At 49.1% G+C, this 22,907-nt stretch overlaps 1 protein-coding gene and 1 long non-coding RNA gene across 3 annotated transcripts in view; both read right to left on the reverse strand.

The window, feature by feature from the left end:
• Positions 1-22,907, reverse strand: part of LOC136372319 (uncharacterized) — a 679,386-nt gene that overhangs the window by 570,922 nt on the left and 85,557 nt on the right. For both annotated transcript variants that reach the window (XR_010745468.1, XR_010745467.1), the window contains exon 2: positions 14,628-14,701. This is a non-coding gene — a long non-coding RNA (uncharacterized lncRNA). The remainder of the gene's footprint in view (positions 1-14,627; positions 14,702-22,907) is intronic.
• On the reverse strand, positions 1,593-6,619 carry ARC (activity regulated cytoskeleton associated protein). The gene is made up of 3 exons (XM_066336883.1): positions 3,054-6,619; positions 2,343-2,509; positions 1,593-1,995 (listed from the first exon to the last, which is right to left on the reverse strand). Exon 1 carries the CDS (start codon positions 5,818-5,820, stop codon positions 4,606-4,608), a length of 1,215 nt encoding a protein of 404 aa, XP_066192980.1. The 5' UTR covers positions 5,821-6,619; the 3' UTR covers positions 1,593-1,995; positions 2,343-2,509; positions 3,054-4,605.

A 22,907-nucleotide genomic window follows, 5' to 3' on the forward strand; every position in this document is an offset into this window, starting at 1 on the left:
AAAGGGCCACTCCTCCCAACCTCATGGGCTACATCTGACTCAGTTTTAGGGTCTGAACAACTCAGTGCATTTCGTTTTTGTGTCAACCACATGCTTTTGCTGAGAAGAAAGGTTTTCATAAGCCAGGTAACCCCAATAACCCCAAGTTTTCAGAGTGCAGTAGATACTTGAGTCACCCATGAACCAAAGAAAAAGACCAGAAAATGAGGCAGGAAGCAATTGAAGCAGATATTTCAAAGTTTTATTGTATAAATCTACAAAAAAGGCTTTGCTACAATAGCAAATCGAGTGTAGCACTATTCTACTGACAGGCTCTAGTGGCTTGGTGTGATCTTGTAACTCCAACATGACACATGAGGAATAAACTGCCTGATCCAGTCAGATCCAGGGCAGGTGATGTCGGCTTACAAAGACCTTTTGGCTTCAACCCCTACAACCTGCAGCGACTCGACGTGTTTGCCTTTTGTACAAGGTTATTTGAATTAATAATATCTCTAGTAAAAATAAAAACTCTAAAGTAGTTTCATCAGTAAATGTAAAATCGCCTAGGGAGGGGGGGAAAAAATGCAGTGGTTGAAATCTGCTAAAGTTCTAGAGGTACAACACATCCATGCTTCTCATTCATGTGACTCTGCCCCAGAAAAATAAACTACCAGTCCTTCCCAGAGGGGCTGATAATAAAAACCAGGGTGCTACAAGTAAAGCTCCAATTTGCTGGGAGCAACAATTGAAATCAAATCAGCCCAGGAGATTGAGTTCTGTACACTCCAAAAAGCCAGCTGAAAATGTAAAAACCTCAGGACCACATGACCAAGTAGCACAGACAGGCTAATTCCCTAAAAAAGCAGGAAAAATCAAATTGCCTACTGAGGCAGTCTAGTCCCTTGGAAGAGACTGTGAAAATTAAGCACCTCAAAATCAAATATCATTTAGACCTTAAGATGATGCCCGGGAATCTGCCTTTACATGGTTTTATGGAATTTTCCAGTCCTGGACATTTTTGCTGAGCCTTGTTGGAATGTACCTTAAGGTCCCTCCTCTGGCTTAATTCAAATGCAACAAAACACCACAGAATTTAAGTAATGTGGATTTTCTTGCTCAACACACACACCTCCCACACTGACACACACACACACTCACACACACACACACAGAGGACAGTTGGCTCTGGAAGAGACAGGAACCAACTGGACCTCTTCGGCTGAGAGATGAACCAAAACTGTCTTGTCCAGCTCGCTCGAGCTCTTTTTGGGCTCCCTGGGTCTGGATGGAAGCAGTCACTCCAAAGCCAGCCGCAAGAACCCCAGTTCTTGCAGTAACTCTGGCCCATGCAGACCCAGAGAGCGCCTGTTGTCTCACGAGGCTCCTCGCTGGCAAGACAGCTGGCCCAGATGTGCAGGCTCCAACAGTTCAGACAAGCATCTGGACCATGGGATGCTTCTCCAAACTCCGGGAGCCCTTTGAGGTTTGGAACTGATACCCGCATGAAATGAAGCTACCCTCGGCTCAGGAGAGGTGAGTTACAGCATGGGCAGCGGGGAGGGTTCATAGCCAAGGCAGGATCAGCCCCTTGGCAAAGTTAATCAGGAAAGTTTTTGTGGTTTTTTTCAGCGAGGATCATTATCTGGTGAAGGTTTCTTCAGGTGAGTCCCAGCGGCCCCAGATGGCAGAGGTGTGACTCTCCACAGTCAGCACAAGCCCAGCATCCCTGCTGTCCCCAAAGCCTGGACTTGGTCCTTGTGTTCTGGCCTCTCTTTCCATTCTCAGCACTTTCCTCTCTGTTTGGAGTACCTGGACCAGCTCAGGCTTTTCTTTGTCCTGTTGGAAGCAGCTTCCCAGGTTCATTCTGGCTCTCAGCACCTTGAACATGGCACTGCACTGTATGGGAGGCTCTTTGGTGCATGATTTGCCCTCTGTCTTCCTGCAGCACGTTCTTCTCCCCTGGGAAAGCTCTTGGGCACAGAGAAGGAATCTCAGCAACAGCAGTAGGGATCGCTGGAAAAGAAAAAATAAATGCACCAACTCTGATTAGATTTCTAAAGTGGGGAGAAAGGGGGAATTCTCAGGAGTTGGGATTAAATTTTGCTGTGCCTGCAGCCTGGAGGACACACCAAGTTAAGGATTTGCCCATAGTCCAGCCAAGGGAAAACCATGATGTGCAGCTTGGTTTTTGACACCAAGAAGCTGAAATCCCACTTCCCTGGTGGTGACAGGCTGCTGCAGCCCCTGGCACTGAGGTTTCAACACCAGAACAGGTGTTTGCACTTGGGCTGTTCAATACCTCGGGTCAGGGCACTGGGGAGATTAAGGAAGGCCCACAAGGTAACACGGGATGTAATTACCTGTGCCGGTCTTTCCTTCAGGTGGTGGATTTGGCAGTTGGTGGCTGAGGGTCCTGAGAGCAGGTCTGATGCTGAGGCCTTTGTTTTGCAGCTTTTTCTGTGGCTTTCCTCCCAAATGCTGCATGCTGCAAAGTGATTCCTTCTCAGAGGAGGATCTGAGTGAGTCACTGGAAGCAAGAGGAGACAAAGCTTGTAATACATGGCCAGCTCATCCTCAGCAGTGACTCCCACTCCCCTATCACTCAGCCCGGGTCATTAGTGAGAAATGCTCCTTTCTCTGCAGACAGAGCTGTTGACAAACTGGAAACAAGTGAGAGGAGAGCTCCCACCATTCCTGAGACCAGCTCCCAGCAAGGAGGCAGAGCAGACCTGCAGCTCCTTTGGGTTGTGCATGGAACTGAAATGTGCTGCCTCAGGTGGGGGCTCAAGCCCAGAGCTTCTCCATGAAGGACAAAGCATGTCCTGGGACTGGGCTAATTAAGAAGCTTCCCATTCTTTCCCCATATTAATCAGAAAGTGCAGGATACTGCCCTCTTTGGAAACTTTTCCCATTCCTGTATTTCCCTTTGGCTGGCTCTCCCTTCCCCTTTCCTCCCAACCCCAATGCTTCACATCCCATTTCAGCTGAGTTTTTATCCCAGGGCAAGTTTTCTGCCGGACATTCTCTGACCAGTTTAGCCCTGAGGAGAGAATGCCAGGGAGCTGCCTTACCTTCAGCCTCTTGGAAGGAGTCACAGCAAAGGCCTTCTGAGCCACCAGGGCCACATGTCACCGCTGTGGCAGTGCCAGGAGCACCCCAGGGTCGCTCCTGCTGCTGCAGCCCTGCTGTTTATTTGGTCTGGTGCTGGATGCAGATGATGCCCAAGATGTGTCCAGCCTCAGGGAGATTTGGAGAGCCAAACTTCAGGAATGTCTTTCTTCTCTCAGTCCTATCATCAAACACTGGCCAAAGGTGAGTGCTGAGCATTTCCTGTCTTGACATGGAAAAAGTCACAAAGTCCAAGTCCATCTCCATCCGTGGCGAGATGTTGCAGGAATTTCTCTGTGAGCAGACAACACTCTGTCCTCAGTGGTCCAGGACAGGGGTGCCAGGCTTTCCAAGAGCATTTGGAGTCTGTCTGTGTGAGCAGAAACTCCTTGCAGTGATGCACAGGCTAAAACTGTGCTGGGGCACACAGATGCTCTCTTCACTTCTTCTGGCTTTTACATGGCAAAAAGCTCCTGTTGTCTCCACACATCAGCATGGACTCGATTTGCTGCTCTGGGGATATTTTGCTCTGAATTTAGGGTGTGTTTGTTTGTTTCATTCAAAGAATAAGGATTTATTTCCCTTCCCTCCCCCCAGTCTCTCTCAAAAGAGCTCTGGTGTCTCTCTCTCTCTACCTTGAACACCCTCTCTTCTCTGGAAGGAAGGAGACTGCTCCTTCAATAAATGAGCTCAGAATTTAATTAGAAAATCTATTTCCTGCTGAATGCACAGGATAATGTGCAGAGAAAGGATGAAATTTGCCTCTGCACTGCAGTGGCCTTGAATTGGAGTGAGCAGAAACTAAGACAAGAAGTAAACCAGTAAGAGCCTCTTGAGAGGAAACACATTAATGCAGGTATTAGGTGCAGTGAAATGAAAACCACAGAAAATAATCCAGATTCTTAAAGCTTTCAGTTCCTGAAATAACAGGATTTTTTTTTTCTTCTTAACATAAAAAAAAATCCAAAAAATTATTTTAATCCTTTGGAGCAAGTAAGAGCAGGAGATTACCAAGTGAACAGAAACCCAGAGGTAAATCAAAAACAGGCAAGGGTCAAAAGAAAGCTGTCTCCTCAGGACAGGGCCACCCTCTCAGAGGAGGGAGGAGAGAAGGCAAAAGAGAGATCCAGATGGGTAGGAACCCTCCACCAACTGCTGCACTCGTATGAAGTCCTTGAGAGCTGCCAGCACCGGGCGGCTGCTTCACAAGTTGGGAATTGTCTCTAGTTTCCTGTCAGGGGATTCTCATAAAAGTGGCTGTTCCCCGCAGTGGTGCCAGCAGGGTCCCCAGCACCACCGCATGGCACGGCCTGGGTTGAGGGGGACAGCCCCATGCTGAGGTGCCTCACCCCCATCACCTCCCTCCCCCCACGAGCAAAGCCAATCCCTCTGCTCTGGGCTGTTGGACTGAGCGCTCCTCAGGTCTCGTCTCAGCCAGAACTCCCCTCCAAGGAGAAGCTTCCTAAATAAGCCCCCTTCTCCCTTCCACAGAACCCAGACCCCCCTCAGGGGAGCTCATATGACAGTGGCTGGGGGGCTGGGGGGCTCTGGTTGAGTCCCGTTGCTCGGCACGGGGCTGGCGGTGGTTGAGGGGGGCACGGTCTCCACGGAGTCTCCTGGCTGAACCTCAGGGGTCCTCTGTGGGCTGGGCTCCTCAGAGTGCTCCATGTTGCCTTGGACTTCCTTCCCCCTCTGGATCAGCTGCTCTAAGGTCTTGGGCAGGGGGTAGCTCAGGAAACGCTTCAGTTTGGGCTGGAGGGTGCCTACCACGTACTGGATAATCTCCTCCTCATCTGCGTCCACATAGAGGGTCTGGTACAGGTCTCTCTTGCGCCAAAGGAACTGATCCAGGGGCTCCCCCTCTTTCTGGGGCAAATCCAGCTCCCTTTTGATAGCATCCCTAGTCAGAGTTCCCTCGCTGTACTGCAGGAACTCCTTCTTGAACTCGACCCAGTTTTTGACGGAGTCCTGCTTGTACTCCCACCACTTTTTAGCTGGGCCGTTCATGTGGTTTTGGATTTGAGACAGCCAATACTCCTCTGTCCCACCCACCTGCTTTAAGTATTCCTCCAAGTGGCTCAAGAACTCCCGGGGATCCTCGAACACCTGGGTCTCCACGGGGGAGGCTGGAGCGTCCTCCGACACGGAGACCCACTGGTAGGAATCGTGGCCCTGGGGGATGCTAGGCACCTCCCCGGGAGGAGGGGTCAGGGCATACATCTGGCTCATGTCCAGGGCATAATCATAAATCTCCCCCTCACTCGGCCTTATCTCTGGGCCTCCCACCCCCACGGACACGGTCTGCTTGCCTGGTTCCCCAGGGCAGTATTTGCCTCCCATGGACTCCAGGCGGTCAGCCCACTTTTCCAGGCGGAAAAAGACCTCCTTCCAAACATTCATCTCCCTCTTGACCCACCTCTCCAGGTGGGCGATGGTCTCCTGGCATCTGGCCAGGCAGGCCTTGATGGACTTCTTCCATCTCTGGTTTTCAGTTGGGACATGGTCCTCTAAGTTGTTCTCCAACTTCCCCACGGATTTCTGCAATCCCTTTAGCTCCCGCTCCACCTGCTTGGAGACCTCTGTCAGGAGGTGCCGGTGGGTCCTCCGGACATGCTCCAGCATTTCTGCCCTGCACTTCCCTATCTGCAGGATCACATTGGGCTTGTTGGCAACTCCACGGTGCCCCTGGAAGGAGTGGACGCCGGCGCTGGTGACATTGTCCAGCTGCATGGCTCCGACCGTGAGAGTGGCAAACTCGGAAAGAACTGGGTTATAAGCCCTGGCACTAAAGCTGGATCCCAAAAACTCTCCCACCACAACACTTCCTTAAAGACACACAGAGACTTCTAAACCCCCCTACAAGGACTTTTGGACACAAACACAACCCAATCAGATATCACCGCAGAGCGAGCCTGGTCGGTCCACGTGGATCCCAGAGAGAGTTGTAGGCAAATTTCTCCCGGTGCCAAGCTGGAAGCGCCGCTCTCACGTGCTCAGGGGTGTCCCAGAGAGAACCAGGATCCTCCAGGAACAAGGAGAGGAGTTGGGTAAGACGTCCAATCCCGCCGGGAATCTGGAACGCCGCAAATTCTCCGCCGGAGAAAAATCACACAGAGATGCACAAAGAAGCTGGAAGCTGCAGCAAAAATCCGGGTGATTTCTCCTCGGGCAAACTTGGTGAATCAAAAACTGCTTTCAGTGGGGATGCGAAGAGCTGCTTCTCCTCCCTGCCTGAACTGCCACTAGCCCAGGCTCCTCCATCTACTTATACTCCACGCAGCTCAACATGTGGGTGGTGCCCAGCCTCCTCTCGCACTCTCAGCGCAGCGTTCATTGGAGGAGAAGCGAGGCCGGTGTCTGTGGCAACCCAGATTTTGGCAGCCTCCCCTCGCTCGCCACCCCCTCGCTCACGCCCCCAGACTCGACGCGAGAAGCGCTCGAAAGGTGCTGGAGACAGTTGGAGAGATGGATGAGTAATCGCACCTTCCGCCTCTCGGAGCGCAGGAAAAACACCTATTCCTTCCACAACTCTTTACTCAGCAAGGTCATCATTAACATGCGTCCCCTGGCAGGGCTCGGGGAGGGGGGGATGAGGAGGAATCCGGTGTGTCAGACGCCCCCGGGCCCCCCGCACACCCCCTGAGCACACACACACACACAGGGTGAGCTCACTCCTCATGCAAACGCCTGGGAATGGTGGTAAATCAGCAGCAGGAAAAAAAAAAAAAGAGAAAAAAGAGGGAGAGAAGAGAAAGGAAAAGCAAAGAGGAGGAGGGGGGGAAGCAAAGGGGGAAACACTCAAATGAGCCACTTCAGCACAAATTGGAGAGCTCTGGACTTTCTCAGGCTTTGGTAGGTGGGAGTCATCCCCGCGGTTTAATTGCACCGGACCAACCACTATCTTGGGAATATTGGGTGAGGGAGGGGGGGGGGGGAACGACATCCTGGTTCTTACACCGAATTAAATCCGCCCATCAAAAGCCTGTTCTGTACTTAGCTTTGAATCAGATGCTTAATCAGTGAGCCAACCCACCAGCGCAGATGAAGCTACATTTGTTCTTCGCTCTTGACAAGGCAGGAAAAGCCAACCATAAAAGGAGTCTCCGGGTCTTACATAAACCAGAGATAAAGGATTCCCTAATCCGAGAGAGTTTCCCCGCCGGAACACCCTCAGAGAGGTGCTGAGGACATCTGGGCCTTCTCCTCCCTTCCCAGTGCCAGTGGCCGGGGGCAGTGGGATGCTGATTCATCAGGATAATCTGAAAAGGGGTTTTGAGCCTGTTGGCGATGGGGTGATGGCGGGGGTGTGCCCTTCCTGTGCTCGGGATGATGGGCACTGTGCCAGGGAGGCTTAGGATGGGTCCTCACTCCCAAAGCTCCTGGCTGGGTGTTTCCTGATGGGAATTCAGCCCCCCTCTCCCCCCAGAAGAGCAAAAAGAGGAGGAGGCAGAGGGTCTTTCAGTGAAGTCCTGCTGGAAGGAGCTCCCGGTGAGCCCAGGCATTTGGTTAAAGCAGAATCACAAACTGGTGGTGGTTAAATTGAAGGGCATGAGGGGCAGGGGTCAGGATTCCCTTTTTTCCCACTCACCTCTATGTGGAGCAGGAGGGCCTGTGTCTGTTCCCCAGCAGGTGATGGTTCTCGGGGAACAAGAGGGTTATTTGGGGCAGCAGCAGCTGACCCAGAAGGGCTGCATGGTTTCGTTGAAGAGGGGGGGGACAGTAGATGGGGAAGGGGCAACACCCTGAGGGTGAAACACAGAATTCCTAATCCAGCAGCCCCTCCCAATGTCACTTCGTCCTGCATGACTGCCCTCTGCCTTGCTTACTTCTCCAATTTCACCCAGTTTTCCTAAGCACAAGATTTTGGGGCAGCTGTATTTGTGTTCTGAAGCCAACATCAGTTCACCTGAGGGGCTGGGACAGATCTGGAGCCTTTTATGCTGAGGTCTCAGCGCCCCAGAATCTGCCTCAAACCTGCTCTGCCAGGAAAAGATAACATACATTGGGAGAGACTCTGCAACCTTTCTTATCTCTGGATTGGTGCAAAGATAATCCCCGGAGAGCTTTTCACCCAGGAGTCCCAGAAATGACCCGTGGGGTGGGGACAATATAAAGTGGCATTAACTCTGCAAGATGAGCTGCTTTCAGCCTCTGCTTGTCACATCAAATGCCAGAGTCTGGGATGAAATGGCTCCTAAACCTGCTCCAATAAATGAATCCCTTTCCAGGCCCTGCTGCCTCCCTTTGCTGCTCCTTTACTTTTCAGCTGGGGAGGAATCCTGGATCTGAACGGCCTCATTTGACACTTGGCTCTTGTCGCAGGATCTCAGGATTATTAAGGATGAAAGGGACTAAGGAGGTTTCTAGCTCAACCTCCTACTCCAAGCTGAGTCAGCTGCTGGGTCAGCTGCGATGGTTTCAGATACTGAAAACCCCAGCAATGGTGATTGCTCAGAGGGAAAACATTTTTCCTTGTACCCAAACCCAGTGTCCTGTTGGAATTTGGACCTGATGCCTCTCGTCCTCTCACCAGCCACCAGAAAACATTGGGTTTATCTCTTTGATAACCTCCCCACAGGTACAGGACACTGCTGTTAGGTCCCCCAAACCCAAATCACTTCTCCAGTGTCTAATCCCACACCAGGCACCAGCTCTGGCCATCGCAATGGCCTGAACTCATTCCCTGTGATCAGTGTCTTGTATTAAGAGGCCCAAACCCGATTGCAGCAGCTAAATGGGATCTAAAATGCTCTGACTGGATGGGGATAATCATTTCCATCATCTCCTGGCTGTATTTATGCACCTACAGTCCAGGACATATATATATATGTATATATATATTTATTTTTTTTTCCCTGCCAGGGCACACTGCTGTATCATCCTCGGCCTGCTGAGCACTCCCAGGTCCAGTTCTCCCAGTCATTTGCTGCCAGGGACTCTTTTATCCCCAGAAATCCCAGAATTAGCCCTTGCTCAACACCACCACGTTTCTCTAGGCTGTTCCTCCAGCTTTTCCAGGTCTCTGGGTTAATCTCATTCAGCCTCCTTTCACAGAGCTCTCCCCCTAATCACTCTCCTCCTAATTCTGTGGAGGTGGTGGGGGAAGTGGGAGAAGCGAGGACGAATGGGGGTTTTCCTTCTGGACCTGCTGGGGAACGAGTTGCTGATTAAGACATGTGTGATAAGCATTTTCTTTGTATTTCTAATTAAGGCGAGGTGCGTGGGAAGAGGAGGAGGAGAGGGGGGAGCCGGAAGCCAAGGGAGGAGGGAGATGTGGAGCGAGGTGATGGAAAGAGGCAATTTGAGGCAGACAGGCAGATTCCGGGCACAGAGAGAGGCAGACAGGCAAAGAAGGACAGGATCCATGGATTGGGACAGGATCCATGGATGGGGAGGAAGCAGAAGTCCTCTGGGTGGCCACAGGATGTCCAAGATAAGAGAGGGGGGCAAGAAAAGCAGGAAGGAGAGTGGGAAGTGAGGATGAGGGCGAGCAGTTTGCTCCAAAAGTGCTCATCCGAAGCAAGGGAAGGAGAGAAAATAGCAAAAAGCCACATCTCATAGCTCAGCAGGGATGGTGTCAACGTGGGTTGTCTCCCTTGAGCTTCCTGGAGAGTTTTAAAGCACTGGAGGTTAGGATCAGATCCAAAAAAAAAAAAAAAAAAAAAAAAAAAGAGGAGAGAGGAAGGAAAAAGCCAACAGACCAACTAAAAGCAGCAAAAAGGAGTGTGTGTGGCAGTGAGCAGCAGCTGAGTCTTCTCCCGAGGGGAGTGGGCCCAGAATAAAGGGACACTGAGTCACTGGCACCTTCCCGGTGCTGTCACTGTGTGCTGAGGACACGGAGCACTCGGAGGCTGGTGGCACTCACCCCTTGGCATCAGTTCAGGCTGTGGGCTCTCACTGCACATCGCCTTAGAGCAAACGTGTTTGGTTTGCATGTTTTTTGGGGTTGACAGGCCTTTGCCACCTCATCTGGGTGAGTGTTCTGCTCAGAGGTGCCTTATGGCAGGGGGTGTCACTCCTCGGAGAGCAGCCTGAGCTGTGAGCCAGATCAACCTGGTGGGTGAGTGAGAAGGGAGGGATCCCAAGGGGAACTTGGGGAAGTTTCTGGTGCAGCTGATTTTGTGCTCTGAAGAGCTCAGGCGGGTGTTGAAGTGCCCTCCTGTGCTGCCAGGGTCCCTCTCCAGCTGAGCACTGAGATGTTCATTGTGTTCCTCCTCAGAATCGCTGTCTGGAGGAGCCTGTCTTTCACCCAGGACTCTTTGAAGCACCTAAAATTAGAATCCTGAAGCCATGCAGGCAATTCATCCCGTACTCTTGCAGGAACTAATATCTTCTAGTGGTGAACAAGGGATTTTCTGCATTATCCTATATTCCCTGTGCTAGAATTTTCCCTTTCCCTTCCATAATTACTTCCTCTTTCTAGAAGAAATAAGAAGAAAATAAGAAACCACAATTTTCCCCTCCATCTGCCTCCACATCCTTTTAATCTCTATTGATTCCCCTATAGCTCAGCAGACAAAGCTGCTCAGTCATTTGTTTGGTAGCAAAACCCTTGGAAGGAAATAAAATTAAGAAGAAACCAAGGTGTTGGGCTTTTAAACTCGCAAGGAACGAAAGAGGGGAAAAGAATAGCACATTTAATTTGCACCATACGCCTCTATTCATCCATCTCCAGCCCTGGAACACTTTATTGCACTGGAGCTGGCACTCACAACACAGAGTTTTGCATTCAAAACACAGCTCACACGTCAGTGGCTCTTTTGTTCCTGGCCACCCATCGTCCCCCCAGGCCCGGGGCCCACACGTCACTTACTGGGAGGGTGTGGAAGCAATTGAGAATCTGAGGGCATCCCACTATCAATATTAACCCCATAATGATGGCTGTTATTAGTGCCACTCCTTCTGGTGCGGAATTCTCTCTGTACTCCTTTTCATCCGGAAAGCCCTACTTTGAGGGGAGAGATAAATTGCTTTGTTTCCCGACTAAAAATATCTCCTGTGTTTTGTAATCCTCCCCTCTCCTTATTTAATGAGATGTTTGTTATTTTGGTTTCCTTGCTGGGCAGAGGAGATGTTAATGAGTCTCTCCTTGTGCTGCTTTTTGCCTCCTCAAGCCTGCCTGAGGCTGAAGCGAGGAAGTCAAAGAAGGTATCAGCATTTTTCACACTCCAGCATTGGCTGTTATGACCCTCACGAGGTCAACACAAATAGAAAGACATCTCCAAATGAACTTCATTTTCCTCCCCTGCACAGCCCTGACAGGCTGGAAAAACACATTTGTCGCCGTGTCAAAGGGCCTGGTTCACAACTGGTTTGTGCCATTTCTTCTGCCACGTTTCACAGCTGAGTTTGGCCCACTTTGGGCCTCACACTTGACTCCTCGCCCACCTGCCCACACCTTCAGGGTGTCCCTCTAAGTGTTCTAGTAAAAGTTTCTTATTTTAATATATATATATATATATATATATTTTTTTACTCTTCCTCAGCAGCAAACACTGCAAATCGCAGGTCTGCTAAAAAAAGGGAGAGCAGTGGAGTGGCTGTGAAGAGCAGAACTGGTTCCTCTGCTGGTGTGGCTTGGCTGACAAAGTCCCACCAGACCAGGAGAACTCTGCTCCTCATCATCTGCCAGGATGATGCTCCCACAGAGATGCAGGGAGCATTTGTGGCCCGTGGAGCCAGTCCGCTCCTCCCCTGCATCCCATTTCAATCTGGATTTCACACTGATGATGCCTTGGGAAGGCTGATCTGGAACAGACTGGACAGAGCTAGAGAATAAAGTAGATATTTATTAAAAGGCCTTTAGGGTGCACCTTGGGCAGGACAAGAGCCTGGCCAGGGCTACACCCAAAGTGGATTTAAAATGGTCACAAAACGGCTGACCAGTCATGAGGTCTCACACTTTTATGAGTTTTGGTCCATTTCCATATTGGGGTTTAATTACAATGTCCAATTACAGCTTCAGGTTGTGAGGTCCCATCCTTCTTGTTCCTCCCTTCAGCCCACTGATTTTTGTGCTTTTGAGCCTGAAAGTTGTACTCCTTGTCTTTGGTGTCCAGCAGGAAAAGGATTTGTTTTGTCTCCCTACTCTGTGAAGAGAGTTGACTGACACTTAATGTGAGGCTCAGAATTCACCCCTGGGCAGCACAGAATCTGGAAAACATGAAAGGTAAAAGTTAGGGCATCACTGACACCCCCAAGGCCATGTGAGAGGAGTGGTGATGGTGGAGCACTGGCATGTCACAGCCCCATGGGGAAAATGGGACATGGTCCATGCTGGGGCCCTCAAATCCTACCTTTGATGATGATTCCCATGGTGACCAAGGGAAGCTGTGCTGCCACAGCTTTTTGGTTGTACCAGTTACTCAGATCACAAGGACTGAGGGGCTCAGGCTGCTCCAGACCTTTCCTGCTCCTGCTCATCCTGCTGTTCCCATGGGGGAATCCATGTTAAGCCTCTCTTTCACTTTTCTCAGTGCCTACATGGATTTTTCCTCCTGGACTAGAGCACCTGGGAAGGACTTTAGGGGTGGTGGGAGCCTTGTGCTCAATCAATGAAGTCAGACTGGCTCATGGGAAGATTTCCATCTTCAGGCTCCCTGCTATGGGCTGTGGGGAGGATGGAGAAATGGGATTGTGGCCATAAGAGAAAATCCTGCCTAGTGGTGGTGAGCAACCAGAGCCAGTTCCATGGAGAATCCACCACAGCCCCTCTTCCACATCAAATTACATCAAATTACAAATCCTACCTCTCCTGTGAGTGGCAACACCTCTGTTTCCACAAGGGAATATGCCTGAGGAAGCTAAAGAATGCTCAGGGAAGGCTTTGCACATGGTGTCCTCCAAGGTATCATCCCAACATTTCCCTCCCTGCCTGAACTACTGATCAGTTACTGCCTTGCTGAATGGATGGATGGTTTTTCTCTCTTCAGGAACACCTAACCCCTCACTCCCTAAATGCTTTATTTTCCCTCATTTGGGCTCAAATCCCAAAGCATTTCCAAACTTGTCCAGGATTTGGCAACAGAGGTGTCCTTGGACAACACCTCAGACACTTTTAAAGCCACGTTCTGCCCAACTTGGCACCAGGGTTTCAACTGAAGTGTCCTCAGTGCTGGGGCATCCCTAAAAGTGAAGGGAAAACCTCAGTGCTTTGTTGTAGCTCATTTTGTGGGCATGGTTTGTACCTATCTCTGAATAGGGATGCAGGTCTGTCTCTTTGCATTGGGTCCCATTGGGACGTTCCAAGGGACACTAAGGGGACATTTCCATGATCACAGCAGACACGAGGCTGCTGTTCCCAGCCCAGCCTGTGTTCCCAGAGCTCTGTCAGTTCTCAGCTCCCTGCTCCCACAGCCATCACCACCGTGAAGGCACAAACCAGGCCACTGCTCTCCTCTTTTCAGCAGTTCTATCATCGAGTTGTGATTCAATTTACCTTTTTTTTCTTTCCTCACCTTTCCATATTGTTTCTCCTTCTTCTAAGCTGTTTCCCTTATTTTTATCCCCACCAAGCTTTGCTGGTAACAAAGGATTTCCTCTAAGCATCCTTGCTGGTCTCGCCCATCCACAGGGAGCCACAGCTGGAGTCAGCGCAGAAATTGTGTCCCCTTGTCCCAAGAAAATAACAGAGCAGCTGCCTCAAGTGGCAGAGAGGCTCCTGCATCGCAGAGAACAGCAGGGGTGATGTGAGGTCACTTCTGGAATAAAGGGAGCCTCATTCAGCACATCCTCATCCCAGCCCAATTCCACCAGAGTTCCCATTTCCTTTTCTTAAGTACCTGTAAATGAGAGATGGATAATTAGGCCCAGCAGGGAAGCTCGAGGGAAGCAGAAGAACGTGAGAAACAAGTAGCAGACTGCGCTAATTTCTTCCCTCCAGATCTAGGAGGCCCCAGACGTCACTAAAACCTTATTAAAACAGGGGTAGGAGGAGCTGGGGAGTGAGTTGTCGTGGAAAGATTTTTCAGGACTTCCTTTGCTCAAAAAAAAACCCCTCAAAAGTCCTCGGTACATCACTTCCCCAATACTGAACACAGCTCCTTGGTGGTCTCAGGGTGGAGGTCATAAAATACTGGAAAAGTTTGGGTTGGAAGGGACGTTTGAAGGGCATCTTGTTCCAGCCTTTTCCATGGGCACATTCCACTAGTCCTGGCTGCTCCAAGCCCCGTCCAGCCTGGCCTTGAACACTTCCAGGGATAGGATATCCACAGGATAAATTTGCATAAATTTAAGCATAAATTTGGGACAGGGGTGATCCTGACACCAATCTGTTCCTTGCCCCCACAAGTTCGCGGGAATTTATTCCATCTCCCTTCTCTTTAGGTTATCTTTCAAGAGGGATGGTCATTTCTGGAAAAAAGAAATGCTGCTGATGGATTTTTTTTTTTTTTTCCCCATAGATCTGTTGAGTCTTAGCAAGACCAAAAGCGGGAGGGAATAATAAAGGAAACAATGGGGGAGGGAAGGGAGGAAAATAAAAATGAGAGAGACAAAAAGAGGAGAATAAAAAGAAGAAAAAGGGGAAAAGAAGATACGGGAAAAAAAAAAAAAAAAAAAAAAAAAAAAAAAAAAAAAAAAAAAAAAAAAAAAAAAAAAAAAAAAGGAAAATCTAACAGTACAGTGGCAGCCAGAGTTACTTGTGCCTGATTTTTAGTGAAAGATCCCTATGGACTGCAGAATTTTTTGTTCTCAGATATTGACGTGGGCCGGGATGATCCCGCTGTAGGACCCTCGGGATGGGACAGGCACTTCCCTGTGGCCCGGCGGGCGCTGGGGAGGCGGTGGCAGCTCGCTCCCAGCACAATGAGCTCTCCATGGATCCCCGCAGGAATGCTGCGGCAGAGAAAGGGAAGGATTTGGGAGGGGAGGGATGCAGGGATGGTTCGTCCAGCCCTGCCAACACTTCCCTGCCCATCTCTGCCCTCTCTGCCCTCTCACACAGAGCGGGACCTCCGCGCTGACCTTCCCCGGAGGAGCCTCAGCCCCCGCTGCGGGGGAGGATGCGCTATCCTGGATTTCCCACCTCGCTTCCCTCCCTCTCCCCTTTTTTTTTTTTTTTCTCTTTTTTTTTTTTTTTTTTGGGGGGGGGGGGCGGTGGGTTTGGGGGCTTATTTTTGGTTTTTTGGGGTTTGGGGTTTTTTTGTTGGTTTTTTGTGGGTTTTGTTTGTTTGTTTGAATTTATTTTGGGGTGTTTTTTTTTTGGTTTTTGGGTTTGGTTTTTTTTTTCATTTTTTGGTTTGGTTTGGGTTTTGTGTGTGTGTGTGCTTTGGGTTTTTTTGGGTTTTTGGGTTTTTTTTGTTTTCCAGCAGCCGGGGAGGGATGGGGAGGGCGAGGCAAAGCAGCAGCAGCTCCGCTTTAATGGGTTCCTTGAGGAGAAGCCGAGGGTTAGAGCATCCATCCCTGCAGGTACCTGGAGAGCCATGAGCCATCCCTGGGATGAGACAGCGGCGTGGGCGGGAGCGCGGGGGAGAACGGGGGAGTGGGCGCAGGGAGAGGGGCAGACAAAAGGGATGAGTAGTGTGTGTGTTTGTGTGTGCCGGGGGATCTGCCGCACGCTCCTGCCTTTCTTCCACCTGCCTGCGAGCGGGGAAGGGAGGCAGATGCCGGGTGAGCTTTCCGGGGGGGTTGAAAATGAGCCACGGCAGCACCCCCAAGGCGTTGCTAAAATAGGGATGCTGTGGGCATGGCTCCCCAAATGTGGTGCCTACTCCGGAGGGGTCAGAGCCAGGTTTTCTCATCGTTTGGAGATGCATCAGGGAGGGGGAGAGAGTCCCTGCAGCGCTGCTTTGCTCAGAGCCAGGAAGGCTCTCTGAAGGGATCCTACAGCCCCAGAATCCTAGGATTTGGGTTGGAATGGATGTAAAAGATAATCCCATTCCAACGCCCTGCCATGGGCAGAGGCACCTTCCTCTAGACCAGGCTGCTCAGAAAAATGTTTGGGGGGTTTGTGAGGATGAGAAACCCTAAAATGTGGAATTTTATGGCCTCCACAATGCACACAGGCAGATCCTTCCTTCCCATCCACTGCTGGTCTTCCAAAATCCTTCAACTCGCTCCCCAAGTTTTGTGACATGATCTCACCAGGGTACCCTCAGTTTTCTTCTGTCAGTGGTCGTGCAGGAAGTTTACTGAACATGAAATCTCTACCCAAAGCTTGAGTTTAAGTGGGGACCAGGAGGTGAAGGTTGTATTATATTAGTGTTTATCACTTAAATAGAATCACAGAATTGTTACTGTTGGAAAAGACCTCTAAGATCACTGGCAAAAGGTGTCCAGAGAAGCTGTGGCTGCCTCATCTCTGGAAGTGTCCAAGGCCAGTTTGGATGGGCTTGGAGCAACCTGGGACAGTGGAAAGTGTCCTTGTCCATGGCAGGGAGTTGGAACTGGATGATCTTTAAGGTCCCTTCCAACACAAACCATTCTATAATTCAATGATCATCAAGTCCAGCTATGAACCAGTACAACCACTGTGTTCACCATTAAACCATGCCCTCAAACCATTAAAAAATGAGTCTGGTTTTGTCCAAAATAGACGTGGGATAGGGTTTCCTTCCCAGGGATTTTGGGAAACAATGTTCAGAGCACGTCTCTTTTAACTTGGACACAAATTGTGATTTCTTCACAGCTGGAGTTTTGACTCCTCCTCAGCAACTACCCAACTTCTTCAAGTGCTTTGCATTTTGGATGCAAATAATAATAAATAATAATAAACACCCATTAGGCCAGACCAAGGTATCAACCTGTCTGTCTTAAATCTTGGAATACACACTCCAGGCTATGCATCCCAAATGTCACAGGAAAGCCAACACCAGAGAATTGTTTAGGTGGGAAAACACCTCCAGAATCATGAAGTCCAACCATTAAACCAGTTCTGCCAATGTCCCCAAGTGCCACATCCACACATCTGTGAGATCTCTCCAGGGGTGGGGACTCCATGAGTGCCACAGGCTCCAACATTCACCTCCCTGACTGTGCTCATCTGGTCACACAGAACACAGAGATCCCACACGGAGTGACCAGGTCATGCTCTGACCCAGAAGTGCCTCATCAGATGTTCACCTGAGGCACAGAGGTCCACACCAACAAGGGATCTGAACTCACCACACCCAGCCTGACCACGCCTAAGAGCAGCTTATTTCCTTTCCCAGCCCCAAAACCAGAGGGTTTCCCCTCAGGCTGTTTGGTCTGGGTAAATGTGGTTTGCATTGAAGTCTTGTGGGTTCAGAGGAGACCCCTGAGGCTCAAAAAGCAATTACCCAAGAGCTTCCAGGTAGGGTCCTGACTGATCTCTGAAAGAACACCCCCCTCTCTTTAATTTGGGCACTGAATGACCAGCACAGAACTTTTTTCCTCCTCTCCCCTCCCCAAGTACTTGTATAAGATTGCCTGTGACATTTAGAGCAGCTAAAATTATCCCAATTAAATATCTCCACTGGTTTCCCTTTGTTCTCTTTTCCTTTCTAGTTCTTTCCTTCCAGACAGCTGGAACATGTTCTTTAGACACTCTTTAAAGACAAAAGGAAAAAAAAATACCCTCCCTACCCCAAATACCCAACAACTAAAACTCACATAGCTTCAGCTCAGCTTTATTTAGAAACACAGCTGAAATAAATGTTGCGAAGAATATTTTAAGTTGCTCCAGGATTCATCCATAGGAGACAGGAGAGTGGTCTCACCCTGCCCAGTAAAGCCATCCCTTTGTGGATTGCAGGTCTGCTGGAGGTGTGGGAGAAAGGGATAAAGGGTTGTGCACTGATTTTGGGGGGATACTTGATACCATGAGATAAAACACAGTGGTTTTGGCCTCTGTGGTGTCCCCACTCTTCCCCACTTGTCCGTGATGACAACACCTGGCCCTGTCGACTGACCTGTCATCTTTACAAATTCCCTGCCAATCTGTTCTGGGAGAGAAAATTCCTTCCCAGCATGAAATTTGGCAGCTGCCTCATCCCTGTGCCTGAAGCATGAATCACCAGAGTTAAGTAACAAACCCATTTATACATCAAGACACAATCACTGTCCAAGCAATCATTCTGTGCTTTTCAATGTGAAGCCCATTATTTGTAGATTCTGTTTATGTTCATCTTTTCCCTTCTCTTTTCTTCCATTATTTATTTTTCCTGTACCTTCTGGATGTTTTGAAAAGCAATGAAAAACTTCAGGAGGAGGCTGGGATGTTAAGCAGAAGTAGAAAATATTTCCCAGCCCCCAAGAATGGTTGTTTACTATCAGTTTCAGGAGTTTCTGGGAAATCTCTCAGGGAACCTCACCAAAGAATGTTTGGCAAGAACAATTGGTTCCCTAATGAGGTTCTGGGCCACTTGGTTTGTGTATTAATATCTTATAAATACATTTACACACCCCTACACACTTTAAAACACCTGTTATTTCTACAAATATTTTCTTGGTGCTGCTCTTCTGTCTTTTTAGCACCTATTTCATTCCTCTGGTCTGTTGGCAGTTATGAAATAAGTGATTCCAGAATGTGTTTGGTTTATTCTGCTGAAAATGAAGTTTTGCTGGGTTGAAATAGCAGTGGGTGCTCCATACTGGAAGGAAGATCTGGGGAAAGCTCAGGCACTGAGAGTTTGTGGGGGCAGAGCAGGATCTGCCAGTGTTATTAAAGCTGGGGAAAGCAGCAGGACTCGAGCTGAACTGCAGGATTGCAACATTCAGGAACTGGCACAAAACAAATTTAGGACAAGGCTTGTGTCTCTCAATGATTGCTCCAAGAGTCTCAGAGGAGGTTTCTCCTGCTGCCTGGTCAGCTGTGTCCATGCAGGACAGGGACATTGTCCTGTCTTCTCCACACGGAGCTGAGGTGCCCTCATCAAGCTCAGAATGTTCTGCCTTAAATAAGCTTCTTTTGTCTGAAACTACAATTTGGCAAACACAGACCTCTGCTTTTCCAAATTTGCTCTTCAGCTCTGATTAAAGTGCATCCAAGAGGTTGCCCAGAGAAGCTGTGGCTGTCCCATCCCTGGAAGTGTTCCAGGAAAGGCTGGATGGGGCTTGGAGCAGCCTGGGATAGTGGAAGATCCGTGGCAGGGGAGATGGGAATGAGATGATTTTTAAGTTCCCTTCCTACCCAAACCATTCAAGGGTTCTGAGATCTTTCAGGTCTCTCTTTGAGAACATTAACTACGAAACAATAAAACATTGGTTTTCTCAGAAAAGAGGGATTTGAACTTGGGGAGAGCTTAAATTCCAGGTCTGGGATTTGTTCTCACTGGGCTTCCCTGACAGTGACTTTGTGGGTACTTCACCACAGGGCAAATATTCACCCAGGCCCAGATTATTCCTGCATTCCTCCATCCAAGGTCTGTGTTTCCAGCACAGGGATACTGCACCTCAGGACAGCAGAGCCTAAATTTAGCCTGAATTCCTAACTTAAAAAAAAAATAAAAAAATTAAAAAACCCCTAATGCCATCTCCCCCTGAATGATGGACTGACAATCTCAGCATCTATTAGACACCAGACTTCAGGAGGGAGAGGGAAGGGCTGTGTGATGGGCAGAGTTTGGCAGCTGGGCTTCATTAACTCTGTTTTTCAAAGCTGCATTTCTGTCTCCAGAATAACAATGATGCTCTCCCAGGCCTCATCTTCCATCCCCTCACGACCATTGTGGTGGTGAGCACCCCCAGTGCCCTTTGGGCCATTATCTCTTTCCTTCTCAACACATTAAACTGCCATCAAAGAGGAGTTTTGCAAATAAGTTTTGTTGCCTACTGGAGCCTTACATCTCAGAGGTGCTGCTGCTGTTGCATATATTGTACAATTTTATTTTCAAGCAGTCCATTTTTTCCCTAATGGGCTCACTTGGGGGTCTGTTCAACCAGAGGGGAAAATGGAGCCGAGCGAACTTCCTGCTGAGAGACCTTTACAAACCTCAAGAAACCTTTCTCAGAAACAGGAATCCCACGTTCTTAATGAGATCATTTTCATAAAAGTCTGGGGAAAGAGCAGAAAGAGAAAATAGTGACAACAAAATAGAGATAATCACTAAAATTGATTTTCAAGTAAACCAGGAGCCCTCCTGGTGGAACGAGACAGAAAAGTTTCAAGAAGCCTAAAGGAAGAGGGTGTGTTTTTTATGACACATCAGAGCCAAGCCAGGGAGTGAAAAGCAATCGCACCTCAGCCCTGCAGCTGCATGTCATTCCCCTGGTGCAGAGCTGGGGAAAGAGTGAGGAAATGGGACAAAAACCCATCAGGGGCAGAGTTTGGGGCCAGGATATCTGCAGGAAAAACCTAACATGGGTGACCAACTTGATGTGCTGGGGTGGGTGAAAAAGGGGCGTGTCCTGTGCCTCCTTCTGAGTGACGTGTTGACCCCAATTTTAAAAAAAGTGAATTCCACAAGAGGTGGTGAATCCAGACTGGGGCACAAAGGCCAGCACGGCTCTGGACAGGGACAGGAAGGTGGGGATAATTTAGTGGTAACACTCAGCAAATCATGGAATCAGTTGGAAAGGACCTTAAAGATCATCCAGTTCCAACCCTCCTGCCTGGGCAGGGACATCTTCCACTATCCCAGGTTGCTCCAAGCTCCATCCAACCTGGCCTTGGGCACTTCCAGGGATGGGGCAGGCACAGCTTCTCTGGGCAATCTGTGCCAGGGCCTCACCATCCTCACAGAAGGTTTCTTCCTGTGAAGGATTCTTCCTAATATCTAATCTAAATTTACTTTTCTTCATTTTAGAGCCATTCTCCCTTTCCCTGTCACTCCAGGCCCTTGTAAATTGTCTCTCTCCATTTTTTGGTGGGCTCTCATCAGGTACTGGAGGGCCACAATTAGGTCTCCCCAGAGTCTCCTCTTCTCCAGGCTGAACAATTCCAATAATCTCATTTTTATCTCACAGCAGGGCTGCTCCATCCTTCTGATCACCTTGGTGCCTCCTCTGGACTCGCTGCAACAGCTCCATGTCCTTCCAGTGCTGGATGCAACATTCCAGATAAGATCTCCCCAGGCTGGAGCAGAGGGACAAAATCCCCTTCCTCACTTGCTGCCTGCAGTTCTCTGGATGCAGTCCAGGACAATCAGCTTTCCTGGTCGCGTGGATGTCATTCCATAACCTTTGAAAGCTGCCTGATGGCAGATGGACGTGTGAGAAAGCACAGGCAGAGCAGGCTGGAGTGGCAGAAAAACTGGGAAAAGACGGGAGGAGGGAAAGCAGGGACAGAGGGGACCGCCTGTCATCTGTTTGTCATGGCCAGAGCCTGAGACACCCGCGTGGGAGCGGTGATTAAACACTTAGCTGGTGGCGTGAAATGACACCTCCAGCACATCTCTGCCCAACGTGCCAGGAGGGTTTCACAGGCTGCCACCACCCTAGTGCCTCCAGAAGCCAGAGCACGAGGACAAGGAGGTGCCAGAGGAAGAGCATCCAGCTCAAAACCCAGCCTGCAACATTTTCCATGAGTTAGTGCCTAAAAAAAGGGAAAGCAGTGAGGTGTTATATCACCAGATGCTCTCCTGATCTCCAGAGATTTGTGGCTCAGGCCCCGCATGAACCAAAGCAGGAAGTTCCTTATTTGCATGCTCTTCACAGAGATTTTTTTTTTCCCTCCATAAATCTTCCCAGTCATCTTTTAAACATTTTTACAGTTTGGGGATCTGTAATGGCAGAGATTTGCACAGATAACCAGATACTGTGTGAGAAAATTCTTTCTTCTTCTTCTTCCTCTTTGTTCCAAGCTTGGCACTTGCTCTTTTCCAGTGATAATCTTTAGTTCCTGGATCAGAAAAATCAATAAGCCATCAATCCCTAATGACTCCTCTCTAGATGCTAAAATACCCTTTCTTTCTCTAGGACCTGTAATATCCTTCCCTTTACTCTTTCTTTTCCTTGATTGGATAGACAACGTTTACACAGCAATTCCCTGTGCAGAAGGCACTTTTTTAATCCCTTCCACTGGTTATTTTGGGATTTTTTTTCGTGTCCTTCATGGGGTGAAGGCACCAAAAAACACTCCAAAGGGTAATCAAGATGTGAATGAAACAGGAGGTGTGGGGTTTTTTTGTTGTTGTTGTTGTTTTGTTTGGGTTTTTTTTTGTTTGTTTTGTTTTTGTTTTTTTTGTTGTTGTTTGTTTGTTTTTTTGTTTTTGGTTTTGGTTTTTTGGGTTTTTTTCCCAGGGGGAATGGTGGCAGGGAAGAGAAGACAACAGGAGATATCCCAATATTTCATTCCTCCTTCCACTTCATTCTCTCCCTACAGAGCTCCATCCCTGAGGTCTGAACTGAGCTGGACAAACAGCTTTAATTTCTTCCTCTTCAATAAGGAAAAGCCTGAACTTCCAAATTCATCCATGTGACTCGTCAAACTGGCACCATAAATCTGACTTCTGATGACTTTGCCCACAGACTTTCAGTTCTGCTGTTTCACCAGCTGAAAAAGCCAAGTTCCCAGCCAGGCAGCCCCTCAAACTTCTAATTTAACTGCAATGTAGCACTTCCTTCAAGGCTTGTTCTTTATCAGATCCTCCACTCCATCCTTTCCACCAACACTGCAGAGCGTTTGCAAAGTGGCAGCGTAGCTCAGCTTTCCACAGGAATTTTGTACCCAGCTGAAGCTTCAGCATTTCCAGCAAGGCAGAGTGGGCTGTCAAATACCACAGTTTCCATGTTGGGATCATTTCTTCCTGTCTGAGGAAAGCTGGTGGGAAGCCACTTTCCTTGACAAGGAGAAAGCTGCTGAAGCAAAAACGGGGACAGCTGGAAAGGCAGCCCAAGTGAGCCAGGCATCCACATCTTCCCTTTCCTAGGGAGAACCTGCAGATGGATCCTTGTCACCCACCGGGAGCCATCAGGAC

The sequence above is a fragment of the Sylvia atricapilla genome, chromosome 1, assembly GCF_009819655.1.
Source record: "Sylvia atricapilla isolate bSylAtr1 chromosome 1, bSylAtr1.pri, whole genome shotgun sequence".
Taxonomy (NCBI): domain Eukaryota; kingdom Metazoa; phylum Chordata; class Aves; order Passeriformes; family Sylviidae; genus Sylvia; species Sylvia atricapilla.